The 27,731-nt window shown below is 47.0% G+C and overlaps 1 protein-coding gene across 1 annotated transcript; it reads left to right on the top strand.

Annotated features, from left to right (window-relative positions):
- The first annotated feature begins 514 nt into the window (after positions 1-514).
- Positions 515-27,716, top strand: LOC128748675 (neuroligin-3-like). Its single transcript, XM_053847625.1, has 7 exons — positions 515-891; positions 11,976-12,640; positions 16,176-16,235; positions 16,999-17,148; positions 19,860-20,045; positions 23,011-23,800; positions 25,712-27,716. The coding sequence occupies exons 2-7, from the start codon at positions 12,160-12,162 to the stop codon at positions 26,508-26,510; spliced, it is 2,466 nt and encodes an 821-aa protein (XP_053703600.1). The 5' UTR covers positions 515-891; positions 11,976-12,159; the 3' UTR covers positions 26,511-27,716.
- Positions 27,717-27,731: the final 15 nt, after the last annotated feature.

The raw sequence follows: 27,731 nt of genomic DNA on the forward strand, positions 1-27,731 counted from the left end.
TGTTCTTATACACAGATGATCCGGGGTTGACTGGCTCCAGCCGTGTGCCGCAGGAACAGGAAGTAAGGAGGGAGAAAGCAAAACAGGACTCAAGGGAGCCAAATAAAAGCGGAATCATGACATAAGCTGAGCTGGAGTTGGAGGTAAGGTCTTTCCCTTTGAGGAAAACCTTCTCCAAGACCCCTGGGGACGGCGACCCCGCAGCACTCTCGATAGCAAATATGAAGTTAGGAGTGTGAGTGTCCAACAGCCATGTTTGTGGTCTAGTGGGGTCTCTGCACCTCGGAGACTGGAGGTCAGTGGGGGGCCGTGAACTGCACTGACCAGGGTCTGCAGAGACACTGACGCGCCTCTGTTAGCCTTGTGTCGTGTGGTTGGACTGATGAATCTCTATTTTCAATTTATTTCCATCCAATTAAAAGCCCCAGTCACGTCGACCAATCAGAGGAATGTAAAGATTTCCCGAGTTGTACTAAGATCTTCTCTTTAAAATCCACCTGCACTTGTGTACGTCGCGAGCCGGGGTCGAGGATCTCCGTTAATGGTGTTCTAAATCCGGGTTTTTGTCGCGTGTTAAAGGCTGGATTTAATGCTCTGGCGTATCCCGGCGGTTGCCTAGTAACGCGCTGGCAGTGGGCGCCGTGCAGAGATCTCTATGGTGGGCGCTCCATTAAAACCATCGGCGCTCCTGACCTTGGCGTCGTGAATGCGCAAAGCACACGGACTGCGTGTGCAGAGCGGCAGAGATGCGTCAAGATCCGCGGGTTTGACGCCGAAACCGCGCGTCGTGTCGTGTGTTTTTTTGGACCACACGGTGCGTTTCAGTGAGAGGAGCGGCGACGGTGATGGAGGAGATGTGGAGCCGGAGAGATGGAGAAGCAGTGAAAGCAGGTGAGTGGAGGTCCGCGTTCGGTTCGGCTGCTGCTGCTCTCAACGTTTGCGTTCATGGATTTTACACACAAATCGCGGATCCATCAAGATTCCCGTCACACGCGCGCACTCCAGCGGGTTCGATGCGATCGGGGCTGTGGCTTCTTCTAAATTCTGTCAGATCATTCATTTTATCCGTGAGCTTATTGTCACCTGTGTTTTCTGGGCGACCCCCGCCTTCCCCTTCCCACCCTCTTTCCTTGGTCAGAATTGGGGGAATCCACTGAAATGCTTTTGATCCAAATGACAAGGGCACCCTGAGTCCAGTCCTGCTCCCCCTTTCCTCCCTCCTTCCTCTCTCTTTCTGTCTGCCTCCTCAAAAGCTCTCACCACCAGAGCCCCCCAGGCAGCCCGATCAATAAGATGTCCTCCCGGAGATTTTTATTAGTGCTGAATTGTGCGTCTGTCAATGGTGTAGGTGTAGAGATCGTAATGGTGGGACGTGAGACATGACTATTACAATCATGGTAATGCAGCCCCAACTGGAGACAAGTCTGTCACGCTGATTTATACGGGGAAGGACCCAGTAAACCCGGCCAGCTCCTCTAATCCCAACACTGCTGTGGTGCACCTGCAAACTGTTGGAATAAAACGTGATGGCACTATTTATTCAAGCTGCAGCGTGTACTTTTGGGGTCTGTGTTGTGCTGATCTAGCAGTCTTTTCAGGTCCTTTTAACTTTGACGGATGGCTTGACCTGCGTTTTCAGCTGGGCTTCATCTGGGTTTTGCTGGTGTAAAATACTGCAGCGTGTCGGTACCCAGCTGACTAGTTAACTTCACTGGCTTCCTTTACGACTTGCAGAGCGATGCTTCGGGCAGTCGGAGTGATGCTGTGACCGTGAGAGACTCAGAGTAGAGCTGCTTGTTGGCATAAAAAATGGCTCGTCGTGACAGTGCTGTTCTTGAAAAATGGGATCTTTTACGTCTCTTGTACATGTCAGATGGACTCCATTTGGTGAACACGTCCTCACAGAAGGTCTGCTGGTCAAGGTGGTGAGCAGTGTGGCTGCAGGGTCGGAGTGTGAGGCGCAAAGTCGCAGACCACTTCCTGTCAGGTTCATTTTGGGATGCAATTGTGTGAGACGAAGAGTGAGAACGAGAGCGCGCGTAAGACATGTTGTTGTCGTCGGGAAGTGACAACGTTTTTTCAGAACATAGTGAAGTGGATGATAATTTTGTTGACAAAATTTTTTTTTTGCTGACTAAGACGAGATGATAAGTCAATATAAATCAATTCATAGGGACAAATGTATTGACATTTTCATCCACAAATAAGAACATCAGAGATGAAATCAAATCAGAAGCAGTTATGGAGGCGGGAGGAGTTACTGTAGACAAGAGAAGCAACCTCAGACGTGCACCGAAATGCTCGCAATCTTTGTCAAAAATGTCTTTTCAGTACTGCGAACATGAGGGTTACATTGAATCATCCACGACGTCAGAGAGCACACGCAAACAAACAGCCACCTCCTGACTCTCTGTCCCTCTGACAGTCGGTGTGAAGTCCGAATCATTGAGGGAAAATGTTGTGCAGTGGTGCACTCGCACATCCTCTTGAAGTGTGTGGAATAAAAACAAACTAGAGGCTCTGATACTTAACGTCATTCTTTTTCTTCATCTTAGCTACAGAAGACAATATTCTATTACAAACTCCATTACAGTCGACTAAATCTACTGTCGTTTCCGTCGACTATAATCTCATGATATTTTGTCGCCTAAAACTAGACTAAGACTATAACAATTTAGATGTCAAATTTGGGGCTAAAACTAAATTTTCATTTCAGTCAAAAGACTTGAACAGTGGACAGGGTCCACCACAGGTTGATGGTGCAGGCAGGTGCAGCAGGGTTCTTGAGGCGAATAATAGCACATGGGGAATTGTGACTTCAACGTTCGCCTGTACTGCTTCTGGCTCAACAAATGTTTATCATAATTCATGAAGACACCAACGGCTAATGGACAAAGAAGATCCAAAGGTTTCTCTGTATGAAATGGAACGGTCATGCAAGAAATAAACAGAAGAACTCGAGAGGAAAATGAGGAGAGATGTCGCTCACGTCCGTACCTATCTCGACTCTCTCCTGCTGCTTTTAGGCGCCAGCCTTATCTCCCACCACTCGCCTGGATCCTCCAGAATGCATTTAGCACTTAATGCATCCTTCAATCCTTTCTGCCGATACAGAGCTTGTTGTCTCGCACTTGTACACAAGAGAGCCTTTTAAATAAGTAAAAGTTTGCCAGGCACCCAGCTCCATGTCTATTTGCAGCCTCGGAGTTGTTGCGAGCGTGTTTTGGTGCGTTTGCCAGCTGGAGTAGTGGAAGACGCTTCTTTAGGCTGTGAGACTGAACCGGCATGTACGTTCCCAGCATACTGGGAGAGGAGTCAGCTAACTTCACCGCGCTCTGCTCCTGGGCCACGACAGCGGTCCTCAAGCACTTGGCTTTCGTGGGGTCCGGGGCCCATTCAAGGAATAGAACTGATTCATTGCTGTGAGGACATGTAAACAAATCAAAACCTTATGAAATGACATGAAAATATTTGTCATGGAAAAGTCCAACCAGCAGCAGAAGCAGGTGCAAGTCATGTTCATCAAATTTGTTAGAAAGAAAAAAAGAGGGAAAAAAATGGTCTTGATGCAAACTGTTCAGGAAACTGCAAAAACTGTACGTCATGAATACAATTCTGAATCAAATAACTATAATAACACGACATATAAATATCATAAAATATATACATTTTCATAAATAAGCTCTCAAGGAGATAAGTGAAGTGTAAGTGTCATGACTCCGCTTCCTGGCTCAGTGTCCCTGAGCCATGTTTTGCTTTTTTCCCTCTGTTCCTTTGGCACACGGCTGGAGCCGATTAACCCCTAATCAACTGAGTACTTAAGCACCTGGACTCCAGGAACATGTGCCAGATCGTCACCTTCTCTCTGTTCCCCATGATCGTCACTTCCAGTTCCTTGGACTCACCCGTTGTTTCCCTTTCCTGGGATTTTGGACTTCTCGTTCCCCCGTGGTAACTCCCGATTCTCGTGTCTCTCCCTCTCTGTTCGGCTTGTTGTTTTGTGTGCTAGCTAGCTCATTTAACTCCCGGTTCTCATTGTTTCGGTCTCTCATGCTAGCTAGCTGGTTCTCGTGTCTCTCCCTCTCTGTTCGGCTTGTTGTTTTGTGTGCTAGCTAGCTCATTTAACTCCCGGTTCTCATTGTTTCGGTCTCTCATGCTAGCTAGCTGGTTCTCGTGTCTCTCCCTCTCTGTTCGGCTTGTTGTTTTGTGTGCTAGCTAGCTCATTTAACTCCCGGTTCTCATTGTTTCGGTCTCTCATGCTAGCTAGCTGGTTCTAGCTAGCTGGTTCTCGTGTCTCTCCCTCTCTGTTCGGCTTGTTGTTTTGTGTGCTAGCTGGCTCATTTTACTCCCGGTTCTCATTGTTTCGGTCTCTCATGCTAGCTAGCTCATTTAACTCCCGGTTCGGTGACGCTTTCGGTTTGGACTTTGTTAGTTTGGTTACTCTGTTTTTTTCATTCTGTGTTTGCTCTGTTTCTCCCGGTTCGGTGACGCTTTCCGTTGTTTTCTGTTGAGTTTCTGTAGTTTGTTTAGTCATTAAATAGTATTTCTAATTCGCTCCTGCCTCCCTGTGACTTTTACCACTTGCGATTGGGTCCTACTCCATGTACTCGACACGTGGCTTTTGCGACATGTTCCACGTAACGTTACAGTACGATCTGGCACATGTTGCTGGAGTCCAGGTGCTTAAGTACTCAGTTGATTAGTGGTTAATCGGCTCCAGCTGTGTGCCAAAGGAACAGAGGGAAAAAAAGCAAAACATGGCTCAGGGACACTGAGTCAGGAAGCGGAGTCATGACAGTAAATGAGCTAGCTAGCATGAGAGACCGAAACAATGAGAACCGGGAGTTAAATGAGCTAGCTAGCACACAAAACAAGAAGCCGAACAGAGAGGGAGAGACACAAGAATCGGGAGTTACCACGGGGGAACGAGAAGTCCAAAATCCCAGGAAAGGGAAACAACGGGTGAGTCCAAGGAACTGGAAGTGACGATCATGGGGAACAGAGAGAAGGTGACGATCTGGCACATGTTGCTGGAGTCCAGGTGCTTAAGTACTCAGTTGATTAGGGGTTAATCGGCTCCAGCCGTGTGCCAAAGGAACAGAGGGAAAAAAGCAAAACATGGCTCAGGGACACTGAGCCAGGAGGCGGAGTCATGACAGAAAGTATCGCATTGAAATATTAATTTAAAAAAAATGCTCCAAGGTGCTTTGCGGAACAGTTTTTACTGTTGGAGGCGCCATCACTTTCTTTATCATTCTAAATCGTCTCAGCTATCACAGATGTGCAGCTGTCAAGTCAGTTCAATGACACATTCCTGGCGCCATATGAGGCTAGTGTGTTAAAACTGAGCGTCTCAGAGGTGTAAAACAAAAGACATCTATTGGCCCTCCAGGGGGCGCTGCATGGTTCAGAGTGGCTGCACTGGATGTCAGTGAGTTGCACACACTTGATGGCATCGATCAGTGGCTGCAGATAACGCGGCGTGATTTACTCACATCTAAATGGCTCCATCATTAAACTCGGCGGCTCGTTTATATTACACGGCTCGTTTGGTCCCGACTGTAGAGCGGCTCCTCACATCACAAGCTTCCTGGTTCAAACGGCGATTCAAATAAAACAAAATGACTGGTGAACATCGAAAACCACCGACACTTAGTTCCGGTCCGCTTCAGATTGATTTCAACCCAGTGGCACGGCGGAGCGACAACATGAGCGCGGAGGGCTGGAGACGCCGACTAACAGGCTCACGTCCGGGCCCGCTTCGGTCGGACCTCTCAAAGTCTGCTGCCATTGGATCAGCGCCCCCTTTGTTCGGGATGAGCGGCAGAGAATGAGCGAAAGTCGAGTCTAAATTCTGCATGTGGTCCATTGATCCAGTGGTACCAACGGCAGTATCCAGGCCTCAATGTCAAACACACTTTTGAGTGTTTAAACGTCTTGCATTCAACAAAAAGTCTTCCTTCTCTATCCCTTCCTGTCTATATCCATTTCTGCTTCAGCACATCGCCCTTTGTGTTTGGGGTCATTGGGCCTTAAATCAGTCTTTCTCTTCCGAAAAATGTATAGCAATAAAAATAACGGTAGTAGCAGTTGCAGAGGAAGACGATGCCATCGCTGCAGAACAAGGACTGTTGACTTGCAGGGTTTGACCTTGGAGTCAACCGGCAGGATCAAGCAGGTGGCCTTCGCCTGCTTTTTCAAAACCCTGACCCTGTTCTGCAAGCCGGACTGGGAGCGGTTTATAGGGAGTGGAAGGTTCACTCAAGAGAGAGTTTGGTAAGCGTCTGAAATGTGTATGAAACACAAGTATTGCATGATTCAAAAGACGATCCCCTAGATGGCGGATTTGTCCGGAACTTACTGGCCGATTCTTATTCAAAGCTACATTTTTCTTTACATATTTATGTAAAAAAACATTTTGAAGTATGTTTTACTTAATCATTCAACGTACACTTCTGTTCTCAAAGTAGAACTTTCAACTTTTTTGACTGTTATAAAGCTTTCTATTACAACTACTAACTACACCACTTCACCATTACAACCTTCCCATCTGGAAAAGTCATTTTTGTTTGAGTTTCTTAAACAACTACTCGCTCTTTATTATAAAAGACTATTTATCTTTATCCTCTGATATATATATTCATATATTTAGACAATGAATTACTTGTTTAGTTAAATTGAATCTTAAAACTTGACATGATTTTATGTTTAGAATTATTCGATATAGACACTTTTCTGTCTCTTCCAAATGGCTGCTGGACACTGACAGCGTCTCACAAAACAGCATCATTTCAATGTAAATCGTTTAAGCGACCGGCACAATTGCTTCCTCTTGCATCACATGGAATGGTGAGAAGGTATTGTCAAGGCGACAACATAAGTCGGAAACACCACTGACAGCGGGAATGTGATAAGGTGCAGGGTGGACTTCATATTTGGGATGAGGACAAAGAAGGTACAGCGGAGGCATCTCCAGGATTGAAGAGGGTTTTATTGGACCTGAGAGGAACTATAATGAGAGACTCGGGGATATTGACGCTGGGAAGAGACAGTAAATGAAGGTGACAGAGATGGACAGAATTTGAAATGAGTAAATGAGAGTGATGCTGCAGGTATGGAGGAAACAGAGGGAGGGCTGGACGGACCCTGTCAGGTTGGGTAGCATCAGGAGGTGGGGACCAGTCCCGAGTCTGATGTGCTGTGGCAGATAACCCGAGCATTAACGGCGAGGTTCTTATCACGCCGTCCATTTGATGATGGAGAACTTTTTATTTCTCCACAAAACGGAAGCCAAATGATTTATTATCGGCCTCACTCCGCAGCTAAAGGACAGGCTCCGACAGAGGGAGCAAAAGGATCAGGTTGTCTATCTTTTCCATTTTAGCGTCGCGCCCTTCATCACTGTCAAAACACAGACGCGCCACGGAACAAGACTGTTTTTTGGGGTGAGGAAGTGGTGAGTGTTAATTAATACAGACAAAGTGGGTGCGTGGCTGTCGCTGGGCCGAACCTCTCTGACATGACTTGGGTATTAAAGATGGGGTCAGGCGCTGCATTCCAGAGCGCGGCTCCACTGTCGTGTCGATGCTTCCCGCTCGTGGAAGCCAAGTGTTGCCAAGAAGAACAAAAGCCCAAGCTGCGCCTCTGTGCTTAATTAGTCCCTCATTTCCCGGGAAGAAACGCCGGCGACAGCCAGGGTTTATCGGTTTGAGCGAGAGCTGTTTGGCCGCACTCTCTCGGAAACACTGGAGGCAGCGCTTGTCAATAAATCTGATGAGGTTAACAAGCTTGTTTTTGCCTTGTTCACTGAGGAGCCAGCGAGAACCTGATGTGGAGCGATGTTTGCTCAGTGCTGAGCAGGATGCGGAGGATTAAGATGGGAAGCACTTTTGCTTACAAAGTGGTTCATTAGCAGGAACACAGCGCAGTTCGGGGGCTGAGCCGTCCTCCGTGGACGGGGTGTTTGATACCTGACCCCCCAAATCATGACCACTGTTCACTCAAGGTTTCGCCCGGGAAGCTGATTCGCTTTGGTTAATCCAGTTTTACTTGCTTTTCCTTTTAACTCGCAGGATTAAACACTCAGGGTTGGGAGCTGTAGTCAGAAAACTGGACATCAAATTCGCTAAATTGCCCTCTTGGTTCATAAAATTTGACGACGCTGCAGCTGTCACATTCTGAGACTCCCCCCTCCCCGGCTCCCCCCACCCCACACCCCCCTGCACTTTAAAAGTCTTTCTTGACAACCAAATTAAATCCCACTCCCCTGAATACACGCAACGCTAAGGAGCCACTCGATTTTGATGCTAACATGGTCACAATCTTTTCCCACGGGGCGGAACATCACATCCTGTTCTCGCCGTCTCCAGATGACTCAGAGAGGACCGTTTTGGGTTCGGTGTATTGATTAAGAACTGCGCTACACGCTCTCTCCTGACAGAAGGACGGAGAGGTTTGTGCTGCTCGGTGGCAGTTGGTCAAGGAACCGTGAACTTTCAGTACTGCCGTTACTGACTAGGAGGTGGTCGGAGCTATGGAGTAAACTCGGAGGTAAAGCACCACATTTGGCCAGGATTTTTGGAAGCCCAAAACGAAGAATGGAACACAGCCAATCACGCAACGATAAAGAAACAATGAAGCGTTGGAATTGGCGACTATAGAAATGAAGGTTTTTAATCATAAGAAGTAAATCTGTCTCCCATGTGCCATCCTCACGCGGTGCGACTCTTCTTATATCCTGCCAGAATGCGTGACTTGAGTTCTGCGAGCAACAGAAAAACTGAAACTGAAAACCTTCAGGTTCATCTCCACCTGTGTGATGTATTATCCGCTTGTTTTGATGTTTTAATACGTTTGATCGCTTGAGATTTCAACTTTAAAAAGATCATTTTTCTGTGTGCCACCACTGTTCACATGTGGCGGAAGCCTTAGAATGTGAAAGCTAACTTGACGCAAGCAAGGTAATAACCACTCAGGGCAGATGAAACCAAACCCTGACCTCCGTTTGTCTTCATATAATCTGAAGTTTTGATCTGAAAACTCGCCATTTTTGTAGTTCTATACATTATAAAGTAAATATGTGAATAACTCTTGTTGTGTTAAATTTAAAAAGAATTATTTTATTGTGGTGATCCTGAAAAATGTAGCTCCCTCAGTACCTGCTATGAAACTGTGGCTCTGTAAATGCAACACAGAAAACACGGGGCCGCAGGCTTGTATACCAGGAATCCATGGCTGTGGGGTGCTGCCACCCTGGCAAAGTCGCAGGAGCGCGTGGAATAATAAAGAAAACCTGATCTGCGAAGGGCTGCTCTAACAGCCCCTGAAACACCGATGATGACTTCATTCAATGTGTGTTCGCAGCGAGGGCAGCAAACTTCTTTCGTCCGGTGAGAGATGAAGGTCGCGGCCAGTGAAGTCAACAGGATGACATCACTTGTAAAAAGCTTTAGTCATGAACCAACAACCTCAGTGGAAGAAACTCATACATTTGGAGACCATGTTCCAAATGTTGAGGTCCAATGTGGAGTGTCTGCTTGTGGACTGGAAAGGTGCACCGTGACGTGACAGGTACACAAATCTCTCGGAGCATCCTGAGAGCCCCTGAGTTGCCTCATGCTTCGCCGTACCTCCCATCCTAATGACCCATTCATCGAATGTGAAAGACCAGTTATCGTATTGGGAACCAGGCAACGGGCTGCGATGGCTGACAACAACCGACACTTGAGGACTTAGCTCCGAAACCGGATCGGTAATTTAACACCAGAGACGACCAACAAACAAAATCTCTTTAACCTCAGCAGGGTTTATAAACTTAAGTCGTCGCTTGCAAATGCACAATGGATTTTTTTTGCTTTTGACACATTCTCCACCCGAAATGTCCCCGCTGCACAAATGTTCCTTTCACCATTCTCATTTCTCTGCCTGCTTTATGGGGCAGATTTCATGCTTTTCCTTCTGAGCGCAATACCTTTGTTCTGGGATTTATTTTTTCACCGCGGCCTTGCAGCTTCTTTCACCTCACAGTTCTCGTTAAATAGAATAAAAGTGTTCTGTTTTGTTGAAGTAAGCTTTTGTTTTCCAGTCAACTCGGGGACTGGCATCATGCATCCCTTTCCTTTGCCACTTCAGTGCAGGCTGAGAGAAGAATGCGGAAACATCCCCGAAATAGAAGAGGAAACGGCTGAGAAGTTGTCCACGAATGACTCAATGTGTATCTAACGTTTCGCTCTGCAATGAACTAGCGCAAGTGGTCGAGTCTTGGCGGCCTCCACGGTGAATTCTCAAACGCGCTTGAAGGATTCCAAATGAAAACAAGCCTCTGAACCCGACCAGAAAGCTTGGATCTCGTCGCAACACTCGCACTTCTCACAGACACACATTAACGGTGTGTTTGCAATAATGCAGCTGGGATGTAGACACCTGACAGAACATGTAACAATGTGGACCTGAGGCCGTCTGTGGTGCTGACAAGTCTGACCAGGGATACGTTTAAAAATGGATCATTTCCAACCTCAACCTTGGTGTCTGTAAGACGTCTGTCTCCACGGTTCAACTTGAGCTTGAAGAGGCTTTTGCCACAGTCACCAGCTCAGTAGGAGCGAGATTGTAAATACATGACGGCAATTCAGCTCCAGTCACTTCTCCAACACACGCTCATAAAGAAAACTATAGTGCGGCTCGTGATGTCCGCCGTTACATCATGCTCACCCGTTAATTCAAGTGTGTTCCCCGCTTGCTGCCTCAGGCCTCGCTGTTGTCTTTCTGTGGTGACCACTACCTTTCAAACAGGAAGATCCAGATGGACGGCGTCAAGCTGTAGAGATGATTTCTCTGGCCTGAGCTCTGAAGGTCCTTCAAAGTTGTAGCCTAAGTTTAAATATTCACAGAAGTGGACCAGAGTCAGAGGCATGTTTTGCTCTGGTGATGAAACATCTCAGACCTGAATTCATCACATGGTGTTTTGGTTTGACGCCGTCTTCCTCACTGGAAACTTCCTCATCAAAATGAGGGCAGTCGAGACTCACTGATGCACCAGGATGCGTGATGTCCTCCCATCTATAAAAAGAAGTCCGTTTAGCTCCAGTTCAAAAAGAAATGTGTCAGAGCTCACGGTGACTTCCACCAAAATTGCTTTCGGTGAGAGTTGATCTTTTGGATTGGACCGCAAAAAGAAAAAATCTACCTCCAATGACTCACTTTCAGATTTACATATTGGGTCTATTTTTTAGCCAAAAAAACTGCACACAGATTTTGTGTTTACTGTTTTACTGGAACCTTTGCCAGAGTGTTACACTCTGGGCATCGGTTTATGTCGGAGTCTCAGTGGTGCAGCATATCAGTGACATCAGTTATAAAGTCGGCACTGTATTAACAGGTCCGATGTCAGTTAATGTGCCACTGCTGTCGGTCAATGGCAACAAGAAGGCAGCCAGTAATTGCTTTTAATGACATATTAGCAGCAGCTCTCTGAAGAAAACAGGCCACAGATTAAATTTATGAGTTCAGACAGCCACTCTGCAAAGTCAAATTATCACCTCCGGAAGACAATGTCAAGGGAGCTTTCGCTTGAACTCGTCTCCCTGACAGACTGCCGTGATATTTATTTACTGGATCGCAGTGGTTTCATTCTCCATGGCGAGTCACATAAGAAGAGGTGTTTAACACCTTCTCTCTCGAAATGCTGCGGCAGCGTCACTCCAACATCACGACAGATGGGCATGACAGCCTCCTCCACTGATTCAGAGTTTGCTGCTCAGCGATGTCGCTATGCAATAGCATAAATTTGCTCTTCCAAGGCGGCAAATGGTCCTTACAGGCGATTTGCATTGAAGCAGTGCGCGGGATGAGGGTTTACTGACACTACGCCGCTGAATAAATGTATCAATCCACCCAGGAAGAGTGGCTCTTAAATCAAAGCTGGTCTACAACCCGAATAACGCAGCGGAATAATCCCCGGCTGTTTTCCTTTTCAGGTCTGTGTGCTCTGCAATGAAAATCGGAGGAGGGGGCGGTCCATACCTGGCTGAGGTGCTTTGGGATTTGACAACAATCGTAGCCGAGGGCCAAGTGAGTGATGTGTGCGTGAGCGGGTCAGGGCATCGAGGCTGAGCAGACGTTACCTTTTGTGCTGTTTGAGGACACCTTCTTGGCCAGACCATGTGGCTGGCTACACCTCGAGACCATCTGCTGCCTGCACACCTGCTACACCAGCGACAGACTGTCACGATCACCCACTGTGCTCTTCTTTGGTGGATACTATGCTCCTGCTGGTCCATCACCAAGGCAACAAGCCAAAAGTTCTACCCCACTGTGACCACACAGTTTGGAAAGCTGCGTGGCCTCAGAGTGCCAGTGCCCAGTGAGGTCCTAAGGCCGGTCGACCAATATTTGGGCGTCCCCTATGCTGCTCCACCGGTGGGAGAGAAGCGCTTCATGCCGCCTGATCAGCCGGCCTCTTGGTCCGGTGTGAGGAACGCCACCCACTTCATGCCCGTGTGTCCCCAAAACATCCACAACACAGCCCCTGAGATAATGATGCCCATATGGTTCACCTATAACCTGGACACCGTGGCTTCGTTCATCCAAGACCAGAGCGAAGACTGCCTGTACCTGAACATCTACACACCTACAGATGATGGTGAGATCCCTCGTTACCTCTGAGTAAAGGTTTAAGTGTAATCTGCCAACCATTATCCCCAGTGTGTGAGATGTCGGTGTCCATCCCTTCATGTTCCACAGTGCAGCTTTGATGCCATGCAACCAGTAACTAGCTACTGTCATCAGAGGCCTCAATGAGATTAGGACAGATGAATCAGTCAATCTATATTAAACTGTGGCAGGAAAAAGACAATTCTCAACAATAAAAGACGATAAAACAATACTTAAGGCAAAGAAAGTAAATATCTGAGGGCAGCAACACAAAGAGAATGGTCCCATCACTGTCTATGCAAAGAGGTGGACCTGCTGACCCTCAACAGAAGAAGAAAAATAAGATGTCTGTAAATAGCCTTAAAAACTAAATTTAAAAGTGTAAAGTGAAATGAAAAACAAAGGGCAGTGTTGCACCTTGGAGAGCTTGTTAAAAAACAGGTTTTGAAAGTGGTATGAGCTAGTGTTTAGGTGAGTGTAGAGGAGTGTAGGAGTGGGAGTGTAGAGGCAGTCGTCTAGCCTGGAACTCATGGGACTGTCATGGGACGTCTGTCCCGGTCACGTCAGCCGATAAGATTGTTTCTTTTTGACCAAAGCAGATGTTTAGAAAAGTGGATAGAGCTGTGATTCATTCAGGTAAGAATGGAGAGGAAAGGACCGAGGATCAAACCCTGAAGGGCTCCACACGAGAGAGTATCATGGGATGAGGAGAGGTCGCAACTCAGAGAAGATAGAGTACATCTTGCTGATGATCTTCTCACAAATCCTTTTGGGGCATTAAAAAAGACAAGGCCTCTGTGGCCAGCGTCACAAGTCTGGTTTCCAAGTCTAAATGTCTAAATGAACTCGAAAGGATGCCACAAACATGTTTTTCTCTGAGTATTCAAATCAAGTTAGATGTTTGTTCGGCTTCTTGAGCATCAGGTCAAAGGTTGAGCAACCAACGCTCCTGTGGAAAACAAATTTAGAACTGAATAAGGTCAAACATTAGAGCAAAGATCCAAAATACAAACTTCATTTCCACTCCTGCTGGCGGTAAAGTCAAGTCCCTTTGGAATTAATAATGGATGACTAAAACTAAAAGGTTGTTTGTGGAGATAAGTCCGTCCTCGCCATCATCACAGCAGCAAACTGGAAGCAGCGGCAAATAAACAGCGTGAAAAAAAAGTAGCACATTTAGCCACATCAAATCTAACAAGATCTGAAGCAGAAACATGAACAAGCTCTTGTAAAGGATCAGGCACTTGACAAAGGTGAGTAATTATTTCTTACCTGAAGTGGCTTATTATGGGTAATTACACAGGAAGCTCGGTATTCAAGACGTTACTAAAGATTTCCTGGTATAATGTGGTCTAGACGTTCAGCCTCGTAGAACAAAGCAATGAGTAAAGCGGGAAAACCATTAGGAATGTCATTTTTTTCCTTTCATATCTGACCACACGTGCACGGGTGCCACTGCGCCTGCTGGGAGCCAATTAGCAAAGTGCACGCCTCCTGTTGCAGTCCTCCTTTGTATCGACCGCAGGCAGCGCTGAAACATAGCGCCTGTTTACTGCGAAACCAAAGATTAGCACTTAAATGTAATGCCAGTGTAAAGAGCAGCGTCTCGGAGTGTTTGCAAACAGATTCATCTAATTCAGCTTACTCCAATAAACCAATTAAAAGAGAATAGATTGCCTTCCTCGCCGCATTCACTCCGGTATAATGGCAAACATTCAGCCTCCACAGTCGCAGCCAGCCGGTGCATGTAACATGGCGCTCTTTCACGGTGAAGAACAGCCTGTTTGAAAGGAAGCCGCCCATTTTTCAAAAGCCCCCCGGTCAGCACACAAAATTTAATTGCACATTTGCATGTATCTTTTAAAGGATAAAACACAGCCCACTGGTGGTGGAGCTTTTATTCCTTCAGACATTGTCATTGTTTATTTAAAATGTGCCGTAGGCGTCTTTGACTTTATCATTTACTTTGCTGATGTAACATTTTTGCTGTTTTCTTTCTGCTTGTGTCCAAAGGACTTTATATAATCCTGCGGTGGGATTTCAACAAAACAAAAAACCCACCAAATTAAAATAACACATCCACCGTAACTCTATCAAAGTTGCCTTTAATCGAGTAACACCCACAGTCCAAGATCCAAATTGGGATCAAATGAAACTTTTCTCTTGTGACGCAGATTTCTTTTGCTGCAACAAATGCTAAACAGGAAGGAGTCGCTGCTCCGTGATTCAGGTTACACCAGCTGGCTGCCATGATACCTCTGAGAATTGAAGCTAATTACTGCAGAGCCACGGGGAGGAGCAGCCCGTGATTCTATAGTGGCTGACTCGCCACTGTTCGATAACAAGGGTGCGCGTTGCTATGGAGACCGTGCATGTGTAAATAAACATTGAGCGCCACTTAAAGAACAATGGCAAGACGTGTCGCCGTGCAATATAGACCTGGGAAGAGCAGACGGCAAGCAGACGCCTTGTGTATCCTTGTTCAAGTTAGTGTCCGTAAATAGAGATGGATCACCTCCAGAGCTTGTGGCGGTGCATCAAGGCAATTTTCCTCCAAATGTTTGCATCAACTCGCTTGCAGAGCTGTCAAACAAGGTCTTCCGTTGTCCAACCTATCATCCTCCCAAGCCACACCTGAGCCTCACTGGTTGTCTCCACCACTTGCTGCATCACCGTGTCTCCTCTCCACTAACCATCAGCCACCAAACATCTCCACATGATCCCCGTCACATACACCTTTATGATCTACTGTTTGATGGTCGCCCCCAATGACAACCGCAGTATCACCAGTCCTGACTCTTCTGACTCCTGAGTCTTTCAAGCCTACGCTACACTGACCTCTAGTGTCTCGTGAGACTCCCTTTATCGCTCCTCTGCCACAGACCACCAGTCAGTCAGTATTCCCCACCGGTCCACCCTGTCTGCACTCTCCTCTTCACCTCCCTTGATTTCCATTACTATTGATTTTTGTGTATCAGCATGAAGGACTATTAATAAAGTCCATAACCAAGTCTCCCCACAGCGTTTTTTCCCACCATAATCTCAGTTATATGTAAAAAAAAATCTAGCAATAATGCAGGAATGGTTTTAATGGTTGATATTGCTTTATACTTTCAATCAACTGGTTAAATTGGGGACAGAAATGAAACCATTTCCAAGTCAAGTTAAGTTCAAGTTAACCAGATCTATGCTGTCTCCAAGATCACCACTAGATGTCACTGGTCTACACACTGTCCAATCTGAGGATCCATCACACTCCACATTGAAGAGTCTCAAAACCTGAAAAGACGCTCTCATTATTATGAGCATGTCAATATTTACCCTTAATTTGTTCCGCTCTCACAACGTCTCCTGATCCTGTTATTATTTGTCTTCCCTGCAAGCCAAATGTACTGTATGCTAATATGGCAAAATGTCTGGGTAATTTATGGAGCTCTTGTTTCCGCTTGTTTGGACGGCATGTTTGACAAAAGCCATGTTCATTCGTGCCGTCACGGATTTCTTCTTTCTCTCCCGTCATGTAGCGAGCCTCAACAAGAAGAAGGGGGCGTCGTTCCCGCACGCTGAGATTCACATATCAGAAGGTGTGTGTTTTTCTTTTTCATGACATTTTTGTCTTATTGATTCAAAATCTGACATTCAAACAAAATGTTTTTTGTCTGTGCTGTGTGGATAGAATAGAACAGAGACTGTAGAGGTTTCTGACTAGCATTACAGAGGTACTTTAGTGGATAATACTTTTTCAACGGTGCGCTGTATAGTTCATGTCAACAGAGGCGCCTTGCTTCATTGTGTCACATATGTGGCCAAGAAACTGAGGAGTCAGTCGGTACAACACCGCTCCACAAATGACTTAACACTTAACAAAAAGAGCCCCACACTGAATTCACAACTACAGTTAAAGACACACACATACTAAGTGGTAAGGAACAACAGGATCATGCAGACTGCGACTACAGGGAGACCAAGAGAGTCCGCAGGCCTGACACCACCACAATGCCACAGCCCGCTCCCAGTCTGGTGCCTCCCCCGGTGCAATGAAATCAAAAGAAGTTACTAAAAAATAGGAGCAGTTTCAACCCGACACAATATACAACACAATATAACGGATGAATTTTATCCACAGCTGCACAAGAATAAAATAGATTTCATCCTGTCCTAAAAGGACAAGTCCAGCCTTACACACCATTGCTCCCTGGATGTATCATTAAACTTCATATGTGTGACAGCTACTGGCCACTGCAGAGCAACATCATGCAGGCTGCTTGTGCTTGTAATATAAAGAATATTTCCTTCTGTCCAAAACCAAAGCCTTTCATGTCTTTTTTTTCTTGTGACGCGCTGCAGATATTCGCGACTCTGAGGCTCGGCCAGTGATGGTGTACATCCACGGAGGGTCCTACATGGAGGGAACTGGTAACATGATGGATGGAAGTGTGCTCGCCAGCTATGGGAACGTCGTCGTCGTCACGCTCAACTACCGGATCGGAATATTAGGTGATGAAGCGTCTCTGGACGCTAATGGTGTTTCTTATTAGACAGATATAAACCGCACCGATGCAGAGAATTGATATTAATGTGTGTGCTTTGACTCTAACACAGATGAATATCAGCAAATCGAGTCACTTAGCTGGACAAATATTTCAGCGAAAGAAATAATCCAAAGAAAAATCTTCATCAAACGACTGCAGCTGGGTTTCTCATCAGTTCGCTTCTGGCGTCGCTCAGTGTTTCCGGCTCCGTGGGCTCCGTCACACCTTCTTCATTTCACACTTTCTGTTAACTCTCAGATGTTCCAAATATTACCCAACAAGTCACCCGGGGTGACTTGGCGAGAAGGCTAGGAAACTGTGACAGATGATGGGACAGTACGTCCTGAGACGACTGGATTCCACGGAGACACTCAGCTGATGCGTCCACCATGACAGCATTAATGATGGAACATGTTGATGATCCCCCACCAGGATTATCAATTCAAGCAAATAATAGATTATTTATTCTTGCTAACATCATCATGCTACTGAAAATTCTCCCGCAACAGAAATATTTTACTGCGTTTTCACCCATCAACATTCATGTTGTGAATCTCTGTTCCGTCCCGCGACTGTGGTTTGGATGGTGACCAAAAGAACAAGATGGTGGAAGTGAAGTGGCCCAAATCACTTTCTCAGTAGGGTGTGTGGACTCCCTCTTAGAGGCAGTCATTCAGGAGGGGCTCACAGCAGAACTTCTCTACTGTGTATTCCCACTGGAAGGATGTGAGGTGCACAGAACAGAGAGAGAGGGAATCAGAATCAGAATCAAATTTATTGCCATGGTCAGTGGGGAGCCACTGACTAGGAAAGTGTTTTGAATAACGTGCAGTCAAAAAGTAAATAAATAATAAAATAAAATAACAACAAGGCTGTTCACGAATTCAACAGTCTGACGGCCGAGGGGAAGAAGCTGTTCCTGTGACGGGAGGTTCTGGTCTGGATGGACCGTAGCCTCCTGCCAGAGGGAAGAGGAACAAACAGTCCATGTCCAGGGTGAGAAGGGTTGGCTCTGATCCCACCTGCACGTCTCTGGGTCCTGGAGACATACAGGTCCTGAAGAGGTGGCAGGCTGCAACCGATCACCTTCTCAGCAGAACGCACGACGCGCTGCAGTCTGCTCTTGTCCCTTCCTCACCTCCGTGATAGAGGAGGTGAGGAAGGACTGGATGATGGCCGTGTAGAACTCCACCAGCAACTTCGTCGGCAGTCGTAGTTTTCGTAGCTGCCTCAGGAAGAACATTCCCTGCTGGCCCTTCCTGATGAGGGACCTGATGGTTGGCTCTCATTTGAGGTCCTCAGTGATGGTGGTTCCTCGGAAGCAGAAGGAGTCTACAATAGGAATGGGTGGACCAGCCAACATGAGAGGGGACAAAGAAACTGACTCTCCTGAAGTCTGTGACCATCTCCACTGTCTTCTGGGCGTTGAGCTCCCTCCTGTAAGCCGTCTCCATCTGAGATGAGCCCGATGATGGTGGTGTCATCTGCAAACTTGATCAGCTTTACGGACTCATGAAGTCTCTGCTGCTCCTGTGACCCAACTCTGATCAACTGAAAAGATTAATGGATGAATTAGTCCAGGACCAGGAGGGTGACCGGGCACTTTGTTAGAGAGACAGGGCTGAGCTTGCTAAGGTGCATTCAGCCGTTGTACACGACATGTACAGCGTACGGTAGGGACGATAAACGTTTGCCCTTAGATTTGGACTCTGCTGACATTCTGCTGGTGGGTGGCTCGATGAGGACAGGCATCATATGCAGCAAAGGGCGGGAGGGCAGAGTCAGCTCCTCTGCGTGTATTCCAGAATCACAGCAGAAGTTTCAGCGATACAGTCGGCCTTAAATCGCTAAGATACGTGTTGTTTCGACCAGCACAAACGCTGCTGTGCAGCCTCTGCTCTTTAATGTGTGGACGAACCAGCACAGCGGGGTGATCGCTCATAACTTCCATTAGCACTCCCGTGCTAATGGAAGTTCACCCAGAGTGCACTCATTCACAGCACGATTCGAGCACAGTTGGGAGACTTTTGGATTGGACATTTTGGAACCATACTGTCATAAGTCATACATCAGTGTCTCAGCGAGGGATGAGCTTTTCTTTGGCTGTTTGCAAGTGCATTGTATTTATACAGTGATACTGTGAAGAGATGCAATGTAAACCACGACAGTTATTCAGCCACACAACGCAGCTCAGATGTAAGTCTGGGCTTCTTTCCCCAGACTGGTGCCTCCGTGCCCCAACACAACACAGCCAGCTCCGCAAAGACGGAGAATGGTTAGCTAAAATACGATGATCATATAGTGTTTACATGGCATTATTAAATTAGACTAGATGTTCTTTACTTGTTAATAGCTATCTCTAACATCATAAATAACTGAGGAGACAAAGGCAAGACAAGAAAACCTCAACGCTCTGCTTTTGGCTGTTGCGTTGGCTTTTTGAAGGATGTGTTTCAACACGTTTAATTTTATCAGGACACTTCTGTGCGGAGCCAGATTCTTATCTGAGGAGATGTCATGGAGTTGAGTAAAGCAATGCAGACAGGGTTGAAGAAAAGCAGAGACAAATCTGCACTCGAGGGAAGATCCTCAGCTCCTGCTCAAGTCCAGCTGAGCAACAAGTTCAGATCAAAGCTGTGACATCCACTGAAAATATTCTGCTTCTCTTCACGTCAGGCTTCCTGAGCACTGGAGATCAGGCCGCCAAAGGGAACTACGGACTCCTGGACCAGATTCAAGCGCTGCGCTGGATCAGTAAGAACATCGGCTACTTCGGAGGAGACCCGGGGCGCATCACTGTCTTCGGATCGGGAATCGGAGCCTCGTGCGTCAGTCTGCTCACGCTGTCGCACCACTCGGAGGGTAGGAGCATCTGATCGTAAATTCTGACTTTGAGCCTAACAGATGCGCTAAAGTGGAAAATGATTTACAAGAGAGAAAAGCAGCCATAAAACTCAATAAACATGGGAGTTAGATACACTAAACGCCCTGTCAGGTGGATATGAGATCAGGGTTAAGGGACTATTTGTCAAATCAGCCGTCGCCTTTGTTCCCCTGCGCTTGAATTTAATCAGCCTAAAAGCGTAGCCACTTTGAACGGAAAAGACCTACGAGCATCTTGAAGTTCTCCTTCTGTCATCACGCTCGCTTCTTTCCTAATATTCAGCTCCATCATTTTGTTAGCCTCCCAGCCCATTACACAAACAAGTTTGTGCGTCTATTAGGACGACAATATGGACTGGTGATGGAATGCTCCTGCATCCAGCAGCGCCTTCACTCAGAGCAAACGTCCACGGCCCGCCAGCCTCCACGCCATCCTCCTGTTTCATTACAGCAAAGTGAGAACAGCTGGGAGGAAATAAGTGTTTCAGGAAATATGTAAATGATGTCATTAAAACCGAGTGTGTGCGCAAACATTTGTGTAGCTTGCAATTAATGGCGCCAAGAATGACATTTGTATGGTACTCTTTCATCTACTTTCCTGGAGGGTAAAACGTAATAATGGCAGGGTCTCGTAAAGTGATCCACAAAATCATGCAAGTGAACGCTAGATAATGTTTATTTTCAGTGGTCTCCGGCTCCAGCCATGGCAACTAATCTACCCTCTTCATGTCCTCCCTGTTCTTCCTCTTCCGCATCTCGTGTACTATTGCAGTAAAAATGTTTTTTTCTTAAAATAATTGGCATGGCATCATCACAAAAGCCGCTCTCTACAACCGTAGGTGTGCATTGTGAGATTCAGGGGCAGACTGGGAACTGAGCGTCTTATCTTTCCCGAATAGTCGCTCCACTCTTCTCAATGATGCTGCGCTGAATCACAAGCCGAGCAGAAATGTGGTGTGTTTTTGATCAATGGTGGCGAGTCTCCGGCGCCTCTCCTTTATGAGGTTTGCATTTGATGCCTCGCCGGCTCCGGCACACACACACACACACACAGACCGCCCGCCTGCTTTGAAGTACGCGCTGCATCCCCCCCCCCAAAAAAATAGAATAAATGACAGGAAAAGAGGGAGAAAGTGACACTGCTCCCGCACCCTTCTCCCATCGACGGCTATATCTTAACCTCGGCAGAGCAGATTTTGGGTTACGACACATCACTTGTCGTTTTTAGGTGGTAGATGCAGAATCCCCAGAGACAGCGGGGTTGACTCACTGCGTATAAACAATTCACCAGAGCAGCATTTTTCGGTACAAACACGGTGGATCAAGTTCACTGCATATTCAGCTCACCCTATCTCACTCCCATCAGTAGTGAGAAGCAATTACTGTGAGTAACTGCCAGCACTCCAGTGGAACAATCCAGCAAATTTGGTTATTAATATGACATACGCTGTGCGTCATCCCAGCGTCTCCAAACGTTGAATTTTCATCAAGTGAAGGAGGACGTTCAGTGTCATTAGTTGATTCTCAGTTCCTTTGGTTTAAACCTTGGAGATTCAAAACCTACAGATCAGCTGTTCGGCCCCAACAGGCCCCCTAACCACCCTTTGCATGTCTGTGCTGTCAAAGTCATTTTAAGCATGGAAACACGGAACAAAAGGCGGAGTTTGGCCCAGCGGAGCTGCCGTCCCCTCTGCAGCCTCCCACTCAGTGAAGGTCGCAGACTGACGTTGCTATCAGGAGCATCTGCGTGTGCAAACAGCAGCGGTGTAATCCTCCGGCGTTTGTCCTTCTCTCGGCGCAGGCACCACACAACCACAAAAGATTTCCATCGCAACCTTCCAGATTTTGGGCAGCTGGCCAGATAGAGATCATTTAAACTGTAGAGCACAGAGAGGCTTCAAAATGTGGTGTTGATGGGAAGAACACGTTCACTAATTCGGAGATCACCTTTTAAGAAAAAGGGCCAAGTTGAGTCTGACATTTCATCCTGGTCAGCTGTGAAAGATCAAGGCAATCTAGGAAAATCTATATTAAAAACCTAATGAAGAACACAGCCTTTGATATCCTGCATTTGAATGTTGGATTTATTCATCGTTACGATTCAACTTTCAACGGCATCCACAGCCATCGTGCTCATCCTCCGTAGTCACACCTGTCCTCTTCATGTCTTCATATCTGATCCTGTAGCATCACATTTACTGACGCTACAGGTGTGTCACGAACAGGGAAAACATGTTGGAATAACACATGATATTAAAACCGCTCATACGAGAGATGAAATCAGGTCGATATAAATGATGTGTACTGGAATAGCGAGATATTAAAGCAGAATTCCAGCCCGCCATTCTCATTGTTGGAGGGCAATTAATGAGAGTGAATGTAGAAAAAATCCAATGTGTGTGTGTTGTTTCTACGCGCCTGGCTTCACTACCTTTTCTTCACAAAATCTTTAGTGTGTTTGTCCCGACTGTATAATTATGTACCGGAACAGAACCGTGCCGCAGCTCCCCGTGGCCTTGAAAAACAATAATAAGTAGGAAACAGAACGTTGACAAGGAGCCACTCTTATATACTGCAGAATGAAACAACACTTGTGAATCCTGAGGTCACGCAGGCTTGAGTAGTAAGTACAACATGTTCGATCAAACAAAAATGCCCGTCTATATTAAGTATTCATGTGATCATTGGTCTTGGATTAACCCCCAGAAGCGCTTGCATCACTCCGGCTGGAGGCGCAGTCTTTCTTCATCATATATGCCTTTGAATGAAGAGGGGTTACTGTACAAAAAGGCGATGGTCGGTTCCCGTCTGGATCCCCTCTAGCGGTGAATAGTAATTAGTTTAAATGAATCGGTGAGGACAGGACGTCCTGGAGGTTTGTGCCAAATGATATTACGGCTAATGACGTGACAACGTGAACAATTAACCCCCGCTCTCTCCACAGGCCTGTTCCACCGAGCAATCATCCAGAGCGGCTCTGCCTTGTCCAGTTGGGCGGTGAACTACCAGCCAGTGAAATACACTCGCATGCTCGCTGAGAGAGTTGGCTGCAACGTGCTGGACACCGTGGACATGGTCTCCTGTCTGCAGAAGAAGAGTGCCAAGGAGCTGGTGGAGCAAGACATCCAGCCGGCCCAGTACAGGGTTGCCTTTGGGCCCGTCATTGACGGAGACGTGATCCCGGACGACCCTGAGATCCTCATGGAACAGGGGGAGTTCTTGAATTATGACATAATGCTCGGTGTGAATCAAGGTGAAGGCCTGCGCTTTGTGGAGAACGTGATGGACCTGGAGGACGGGGTCTCTGGCAGCGACTTTGACTTTGTGGTGTCTGACTTCGTGGACAGCCTGTACGGCTACCCGGAGGGAAAGGACACGCTGAGGGAGACCATTAAATTCATGTACACCGACTGGGCCGACAAGGACAACCCCGAGACCAGGAGGAAGACCTTGGTGGCGCTGTTCACCGACCACCAATGGGTTGAGCCTTCAGTCGTGACCGCTGACCTTCACGCCCGCTACGGGTCTCCCACGTATTTCTACGCCTTCTACCACCACTGCCAGAGCCTCATGAAGCCCGTGTGGTCTGACTCAGCGCACGGAGACGAGGTCCCGTACGTGTTTGGCATCCCCATGGTGGGTCCGACAGAGCTGTTTCCCTGCAACTTCTCCAGGAACGACATCATGCTGAGCGCTGTCGTGATGACCTATTGGACCAACTTTGCCAAAAGCGGGTGAGTTTCTGCCTCGCACTTAAGGCTACATTAACCATCCGAATCAGGTGTTGGAATCTCGTGTTTTACCAGCTTCAGTTGTTGCAGTGCACAGTGGAAGTTAGTCATGAGAGTGGTGGGAGTGCTATACACCAGTGGGCCATTAATAGAAGAGATTACACTCCGGGCCACTGACCATCATTTCACCAACCAATCTGGCCCGCAGGCCTTCAGTTGGACAACATAAGAACTATGGGCTCAAACACTTGCTGGTAAAATGGTGACAGCAGTATTTTTAGGATGCTAATGAGCTTCACATAATGTCAATGAGATGCTAATTGCATTGACTCATTTATGAATGAGTCTCCAGACAGTCAGCCCAACATGCGTGAGCGACGTTTCGTCCTGCAGATTTATGCTTCTGGGTCGTGTTGCGACTCAAAGCTGGAGCCAAGCCGCAGACCTACGGATGCAAGATAAGGAGCTTCCCTTGTTGGGCCTCTCTGCTAATGTGCTGAGCTCAGAGACCAGACTGTGGCCAGCAAGTGCTGCTCCTAATGAAGTGGCGCTGTCACTTCCGTCAGCTTTATCTCTCGCCCCCCTTTGTTCGCCGACAAAATCTTTCACGCGCATGTGTCCTCCCCAGCTCCTATCAATTAAGGTGAACTCCTTTATGCTCATTAATTAACGCTATCTTAATTGTCATCCCGTGTTCGTCTCTAGCTTGCTGCTTGATATCAGCGCGCTGTGACGTGAGTGCTAAATGTATATTGTCAGCCGCCGTCCAGGGTTGGCTTCAAGGGCTTCTTTATAACACTGTCACATTGTGAGCAGAGCAGAGGCGTATCTAAGGGTGGCCATATTTACGGCTAGTTTTCTAAAACACTAAGCAAAACAGAGCGGAATACTGTTTGTCCCGAAAACACAGTGATTTCTACAAGGGTCTGACCTGGTTTTCCAGTGTGGGGATGAGCTCCAGTTGTCACTGGAACAGTTCGAGGCCAAGCAGGAAGTGGGGTAGGCAGGGTGGACACCCATGGCTCAAGTGAGACAGTTGCAGTATGTTGGGGTCTGAGCTAAACCTCCGTATTTATCGGTGGAAGTCTATCCTGAAATCTCATTTCCAGACAGGGAGAGGCGCTTGCACATCCACGGATGGCTTCCTCCGCACCGAGGGGAGGATTACATCTCTCAGTTGACCTCGGAACTGTCTTTCCAAAAGTGCTGAACCAAGCTATCTTCCCACACAAGCTTATCTCTGATTAGAAATTACGCATGGGAAGAATTATGGCTATAAATCAGTGCCACCGGTGACAGTTGTAGCGTGTGAAGTCGCATCTATTGCTGCAACCCTTCTCACATTACTTGTAAAAAGCCCTCTTCATATTAGAATAATGGCCACCAAAATCATAGCCAGACCAGATTTAAACTGCGGCGGACAAATATGACTTGACTATATCTCATTAAGATTGAGCATCTGGCTGCCATTTCACCTCCGTTTGGCGGTCCAGAGCCAACTGTCTGGGCTCATTAACAGAGCACTTAACAGTGGTATAAATGGCAGACCTGAGTGTGTAACTTACCAGAGGGACACGTAAGCACACTTTTCACCACCTATAAGACAGAGAGAGGCGGTTGGACTAAAGGTTAAGAGCCTGCGGCCCGGCCCTCTAACCACCCCCCTCGGGCCGTAACTCACCTTCAACCGACCTCACAATGTCTGCCCTCGGAAAACAAGAGTTGGGAGGACATTGTTTCCCAATGAGGATTTGTGTGGTGAGACACCAGCCAGCCAGTGTAAATTGCAAATTATTATTCATGAGGAGGCCTTATAAGATTCTAAAAATGGGTTTGATTAAAAAAGAGCGGTTGTGTTATTGTTTGGCTTGATTGAATGTCTTGTTTACACGGGCTCCTTTTCACTGTCGGTAGGGATCCAAACAAGCCGGTGCCGCAGGACACCAAGTTCATCCACACCAAGGCCAACCGCTTCGAGGAGGTGGCCTGGTCCAAGTACGACCCCTACGACCAGCTGTACCTCCACATTGGCCTGAAGCCACGCATCCGTGATCATTACCGAGCAACCAAGGTGGCCTTCTGGAAACACCTGGTTCCGCATCTCTATAACCTCCACGACATGTTCCATTACTCATCCACCACCACCAAGGTCACACCACTGGATCCCACCCAGTCCTACGGCAAGAGGGCTGGCAGCACCAGCCGGCCCCCCATGTCCAACTCCCCCAACAACGAAGATGGCGGGAGAGAAATGGGTCCGTTGATCATGCCAAACCCCAGAGATTACTCCACAGAGCTCAGCGTCACCATTGCTGTAGGGGCGTCTCTGCTGTTCCTCAACGTGTTGGCCTTCGCCGCCCTCTACTACCGGAAAGACAAGCGCAGTCGCCAGGACACGTCGCAGCAGCCCAGTCCCCAGCGGGACAGCAAAGGCAACAACGTGAGCCACACCAACACCGTGGACGAGACCGTGTCTTCTCAGCAAAGGAACCAATGCGAAGCCCTCCACAACCCTCTTCACGTCTCCCCCAGCTTGGACTACTCACTAAGCCAGCGGCGTTCTCCCGATGACATCCCTCTCATGACCCCCAACAACATCACCATGATCCCAAACTCCTTAATGGGGCTCTCCAACATGAGTCCTTACAGCACCTTCCCGGCTGGCTACAGCTCCACTGGCCTGCCCAGCACCCACTCCACCACGCGGGTATAACTTGTGTCAGCGCCAATGGAGAAAAACCAGAGACATCCTTAAAATAGGGAAATGTAAAGCTGTATGTAGGACGTGTTGGTGAAATAGGGTCGAAAATGTTCGTGTACAACCGCCATATCATCCTGCCTTCGCTCTCTCATCATAGAACGTCCTAACTGCGGAGTCATTTTATAATAACCACTTTCAAAAGCAGTCCAGAAAAAGAGTGCATTTCATTTTCCACTGCGGCTTTTTTGGATCCTTATCTAGCAGGAACTAAGTATAATATTTATACAGTTGGATTTGTATGGGAAGCTTTTTCTTACTCTGTGATATCTATTTTGATCTAATGGAACAAAGTGATGTTACAACTTGCCGCGGACACAGAAGGAGAAGCTGAATAGCAGTATTACGATTATCAAGCTGTTTTATACATATTTCTCATATTACATTGCTTAATATCGAAGATGTATTTTCACTGTAATTATTTTAAACGCCTTCTAACTTTTTTGAGATAAAACTGTTTCTGGATCGAATGTGAAAGTATCCAGGTCATGTAAAAAAAAAAGACCTCGAGGCTCTCGTCCTTGTCTGTTGGCCGGCGAGACAGGGAGCAAATAAATGGGCCTGATTTACTAAAATATCATTCAATCTTCCATCTGCCAGTTAAAACCCCCATGAAGGTAAGTGCTCTCTAAAGAAGCTAAAAAAGTCTCCTTGTATTTTCAGTATTATACTAGTGGCTCCCATCACAGCATATTCCACGATTGTTGATCTAATATTTAGGAAGGACTACAAGCTTGTCTTGTCATGTGCTGTACATGTACTTTATGAGGAGAATACTGCAGTACTCGAGTCTTGCTCTGCAGGGGGTTGTAAAGTTTCACAATTGTGTCAACCCGGTGTCAAGCCAGCCGTTGTGAGCTATGAACAAAGACTCTTACTCGTGGGGAACAGTGAAAAGGAAAACACACTTTAGCTTGAACATTTATGTTCCGCCAAAACACAACTATCCTCCACAACAAAAGACAAGAAACCTCTTGATCGCGTTGTGTCGTGGGTGGCGTTCAGAGGAGTGACGTGTTGCTTCCTGACGCCCCGGCTCATTCCTGATAGGCTGTTCTCATCATGATATTGGAACACTTGTAACTACTGTGTGTGTATTTCTGCTATCATGTACAGTATTCCGACAGAATTACTTACTGAATAAAAAACATTTCAATTGAATGGGCATCATTTGCT

The sequence above is a fragment of the Synchiropus splendidus genome, chromosome 17 (assembly GCF_027744825.2).
Source record: "Synchiropus splendidus isolate RoL2022-P1 chromosome 17, RoL_Sspl_1.0, whole genome shotgun sequence".
In the NCBI taxonomy this organism is placed as follows: Eukaryota; Metazoa; Chordata; class Actinopteri; order Syngnathiformes; family Callionymidae; genus Synchiropus; species Synchiropus splendidus.

Excerpts from the sequence above, each read along its gene's own strand:
- LOC128748675 (XM_053847625.1), top strand. The coding sequence starts at position 12,160 with ATGTGGCTGGCTACACCTCGAGACCATCTGCTGCCTGCACACCTGCTA. Across the intron at positions 16,236-16,998 it reads TGAGATTCACATATCAGAAG|ATATTCGCGACTCTGAGGCT; the intron begins GTGTGTGTTTTT and ends GACGCGCTGCAG. Across the intron at positions 20,046-23,010 it reads GCTGTCGCACCACTCGGAGG|GCCTGTTCCACCGAGCAATC; the intron begins GTAGGAGCATCT and ends CTCTCTCCACAG.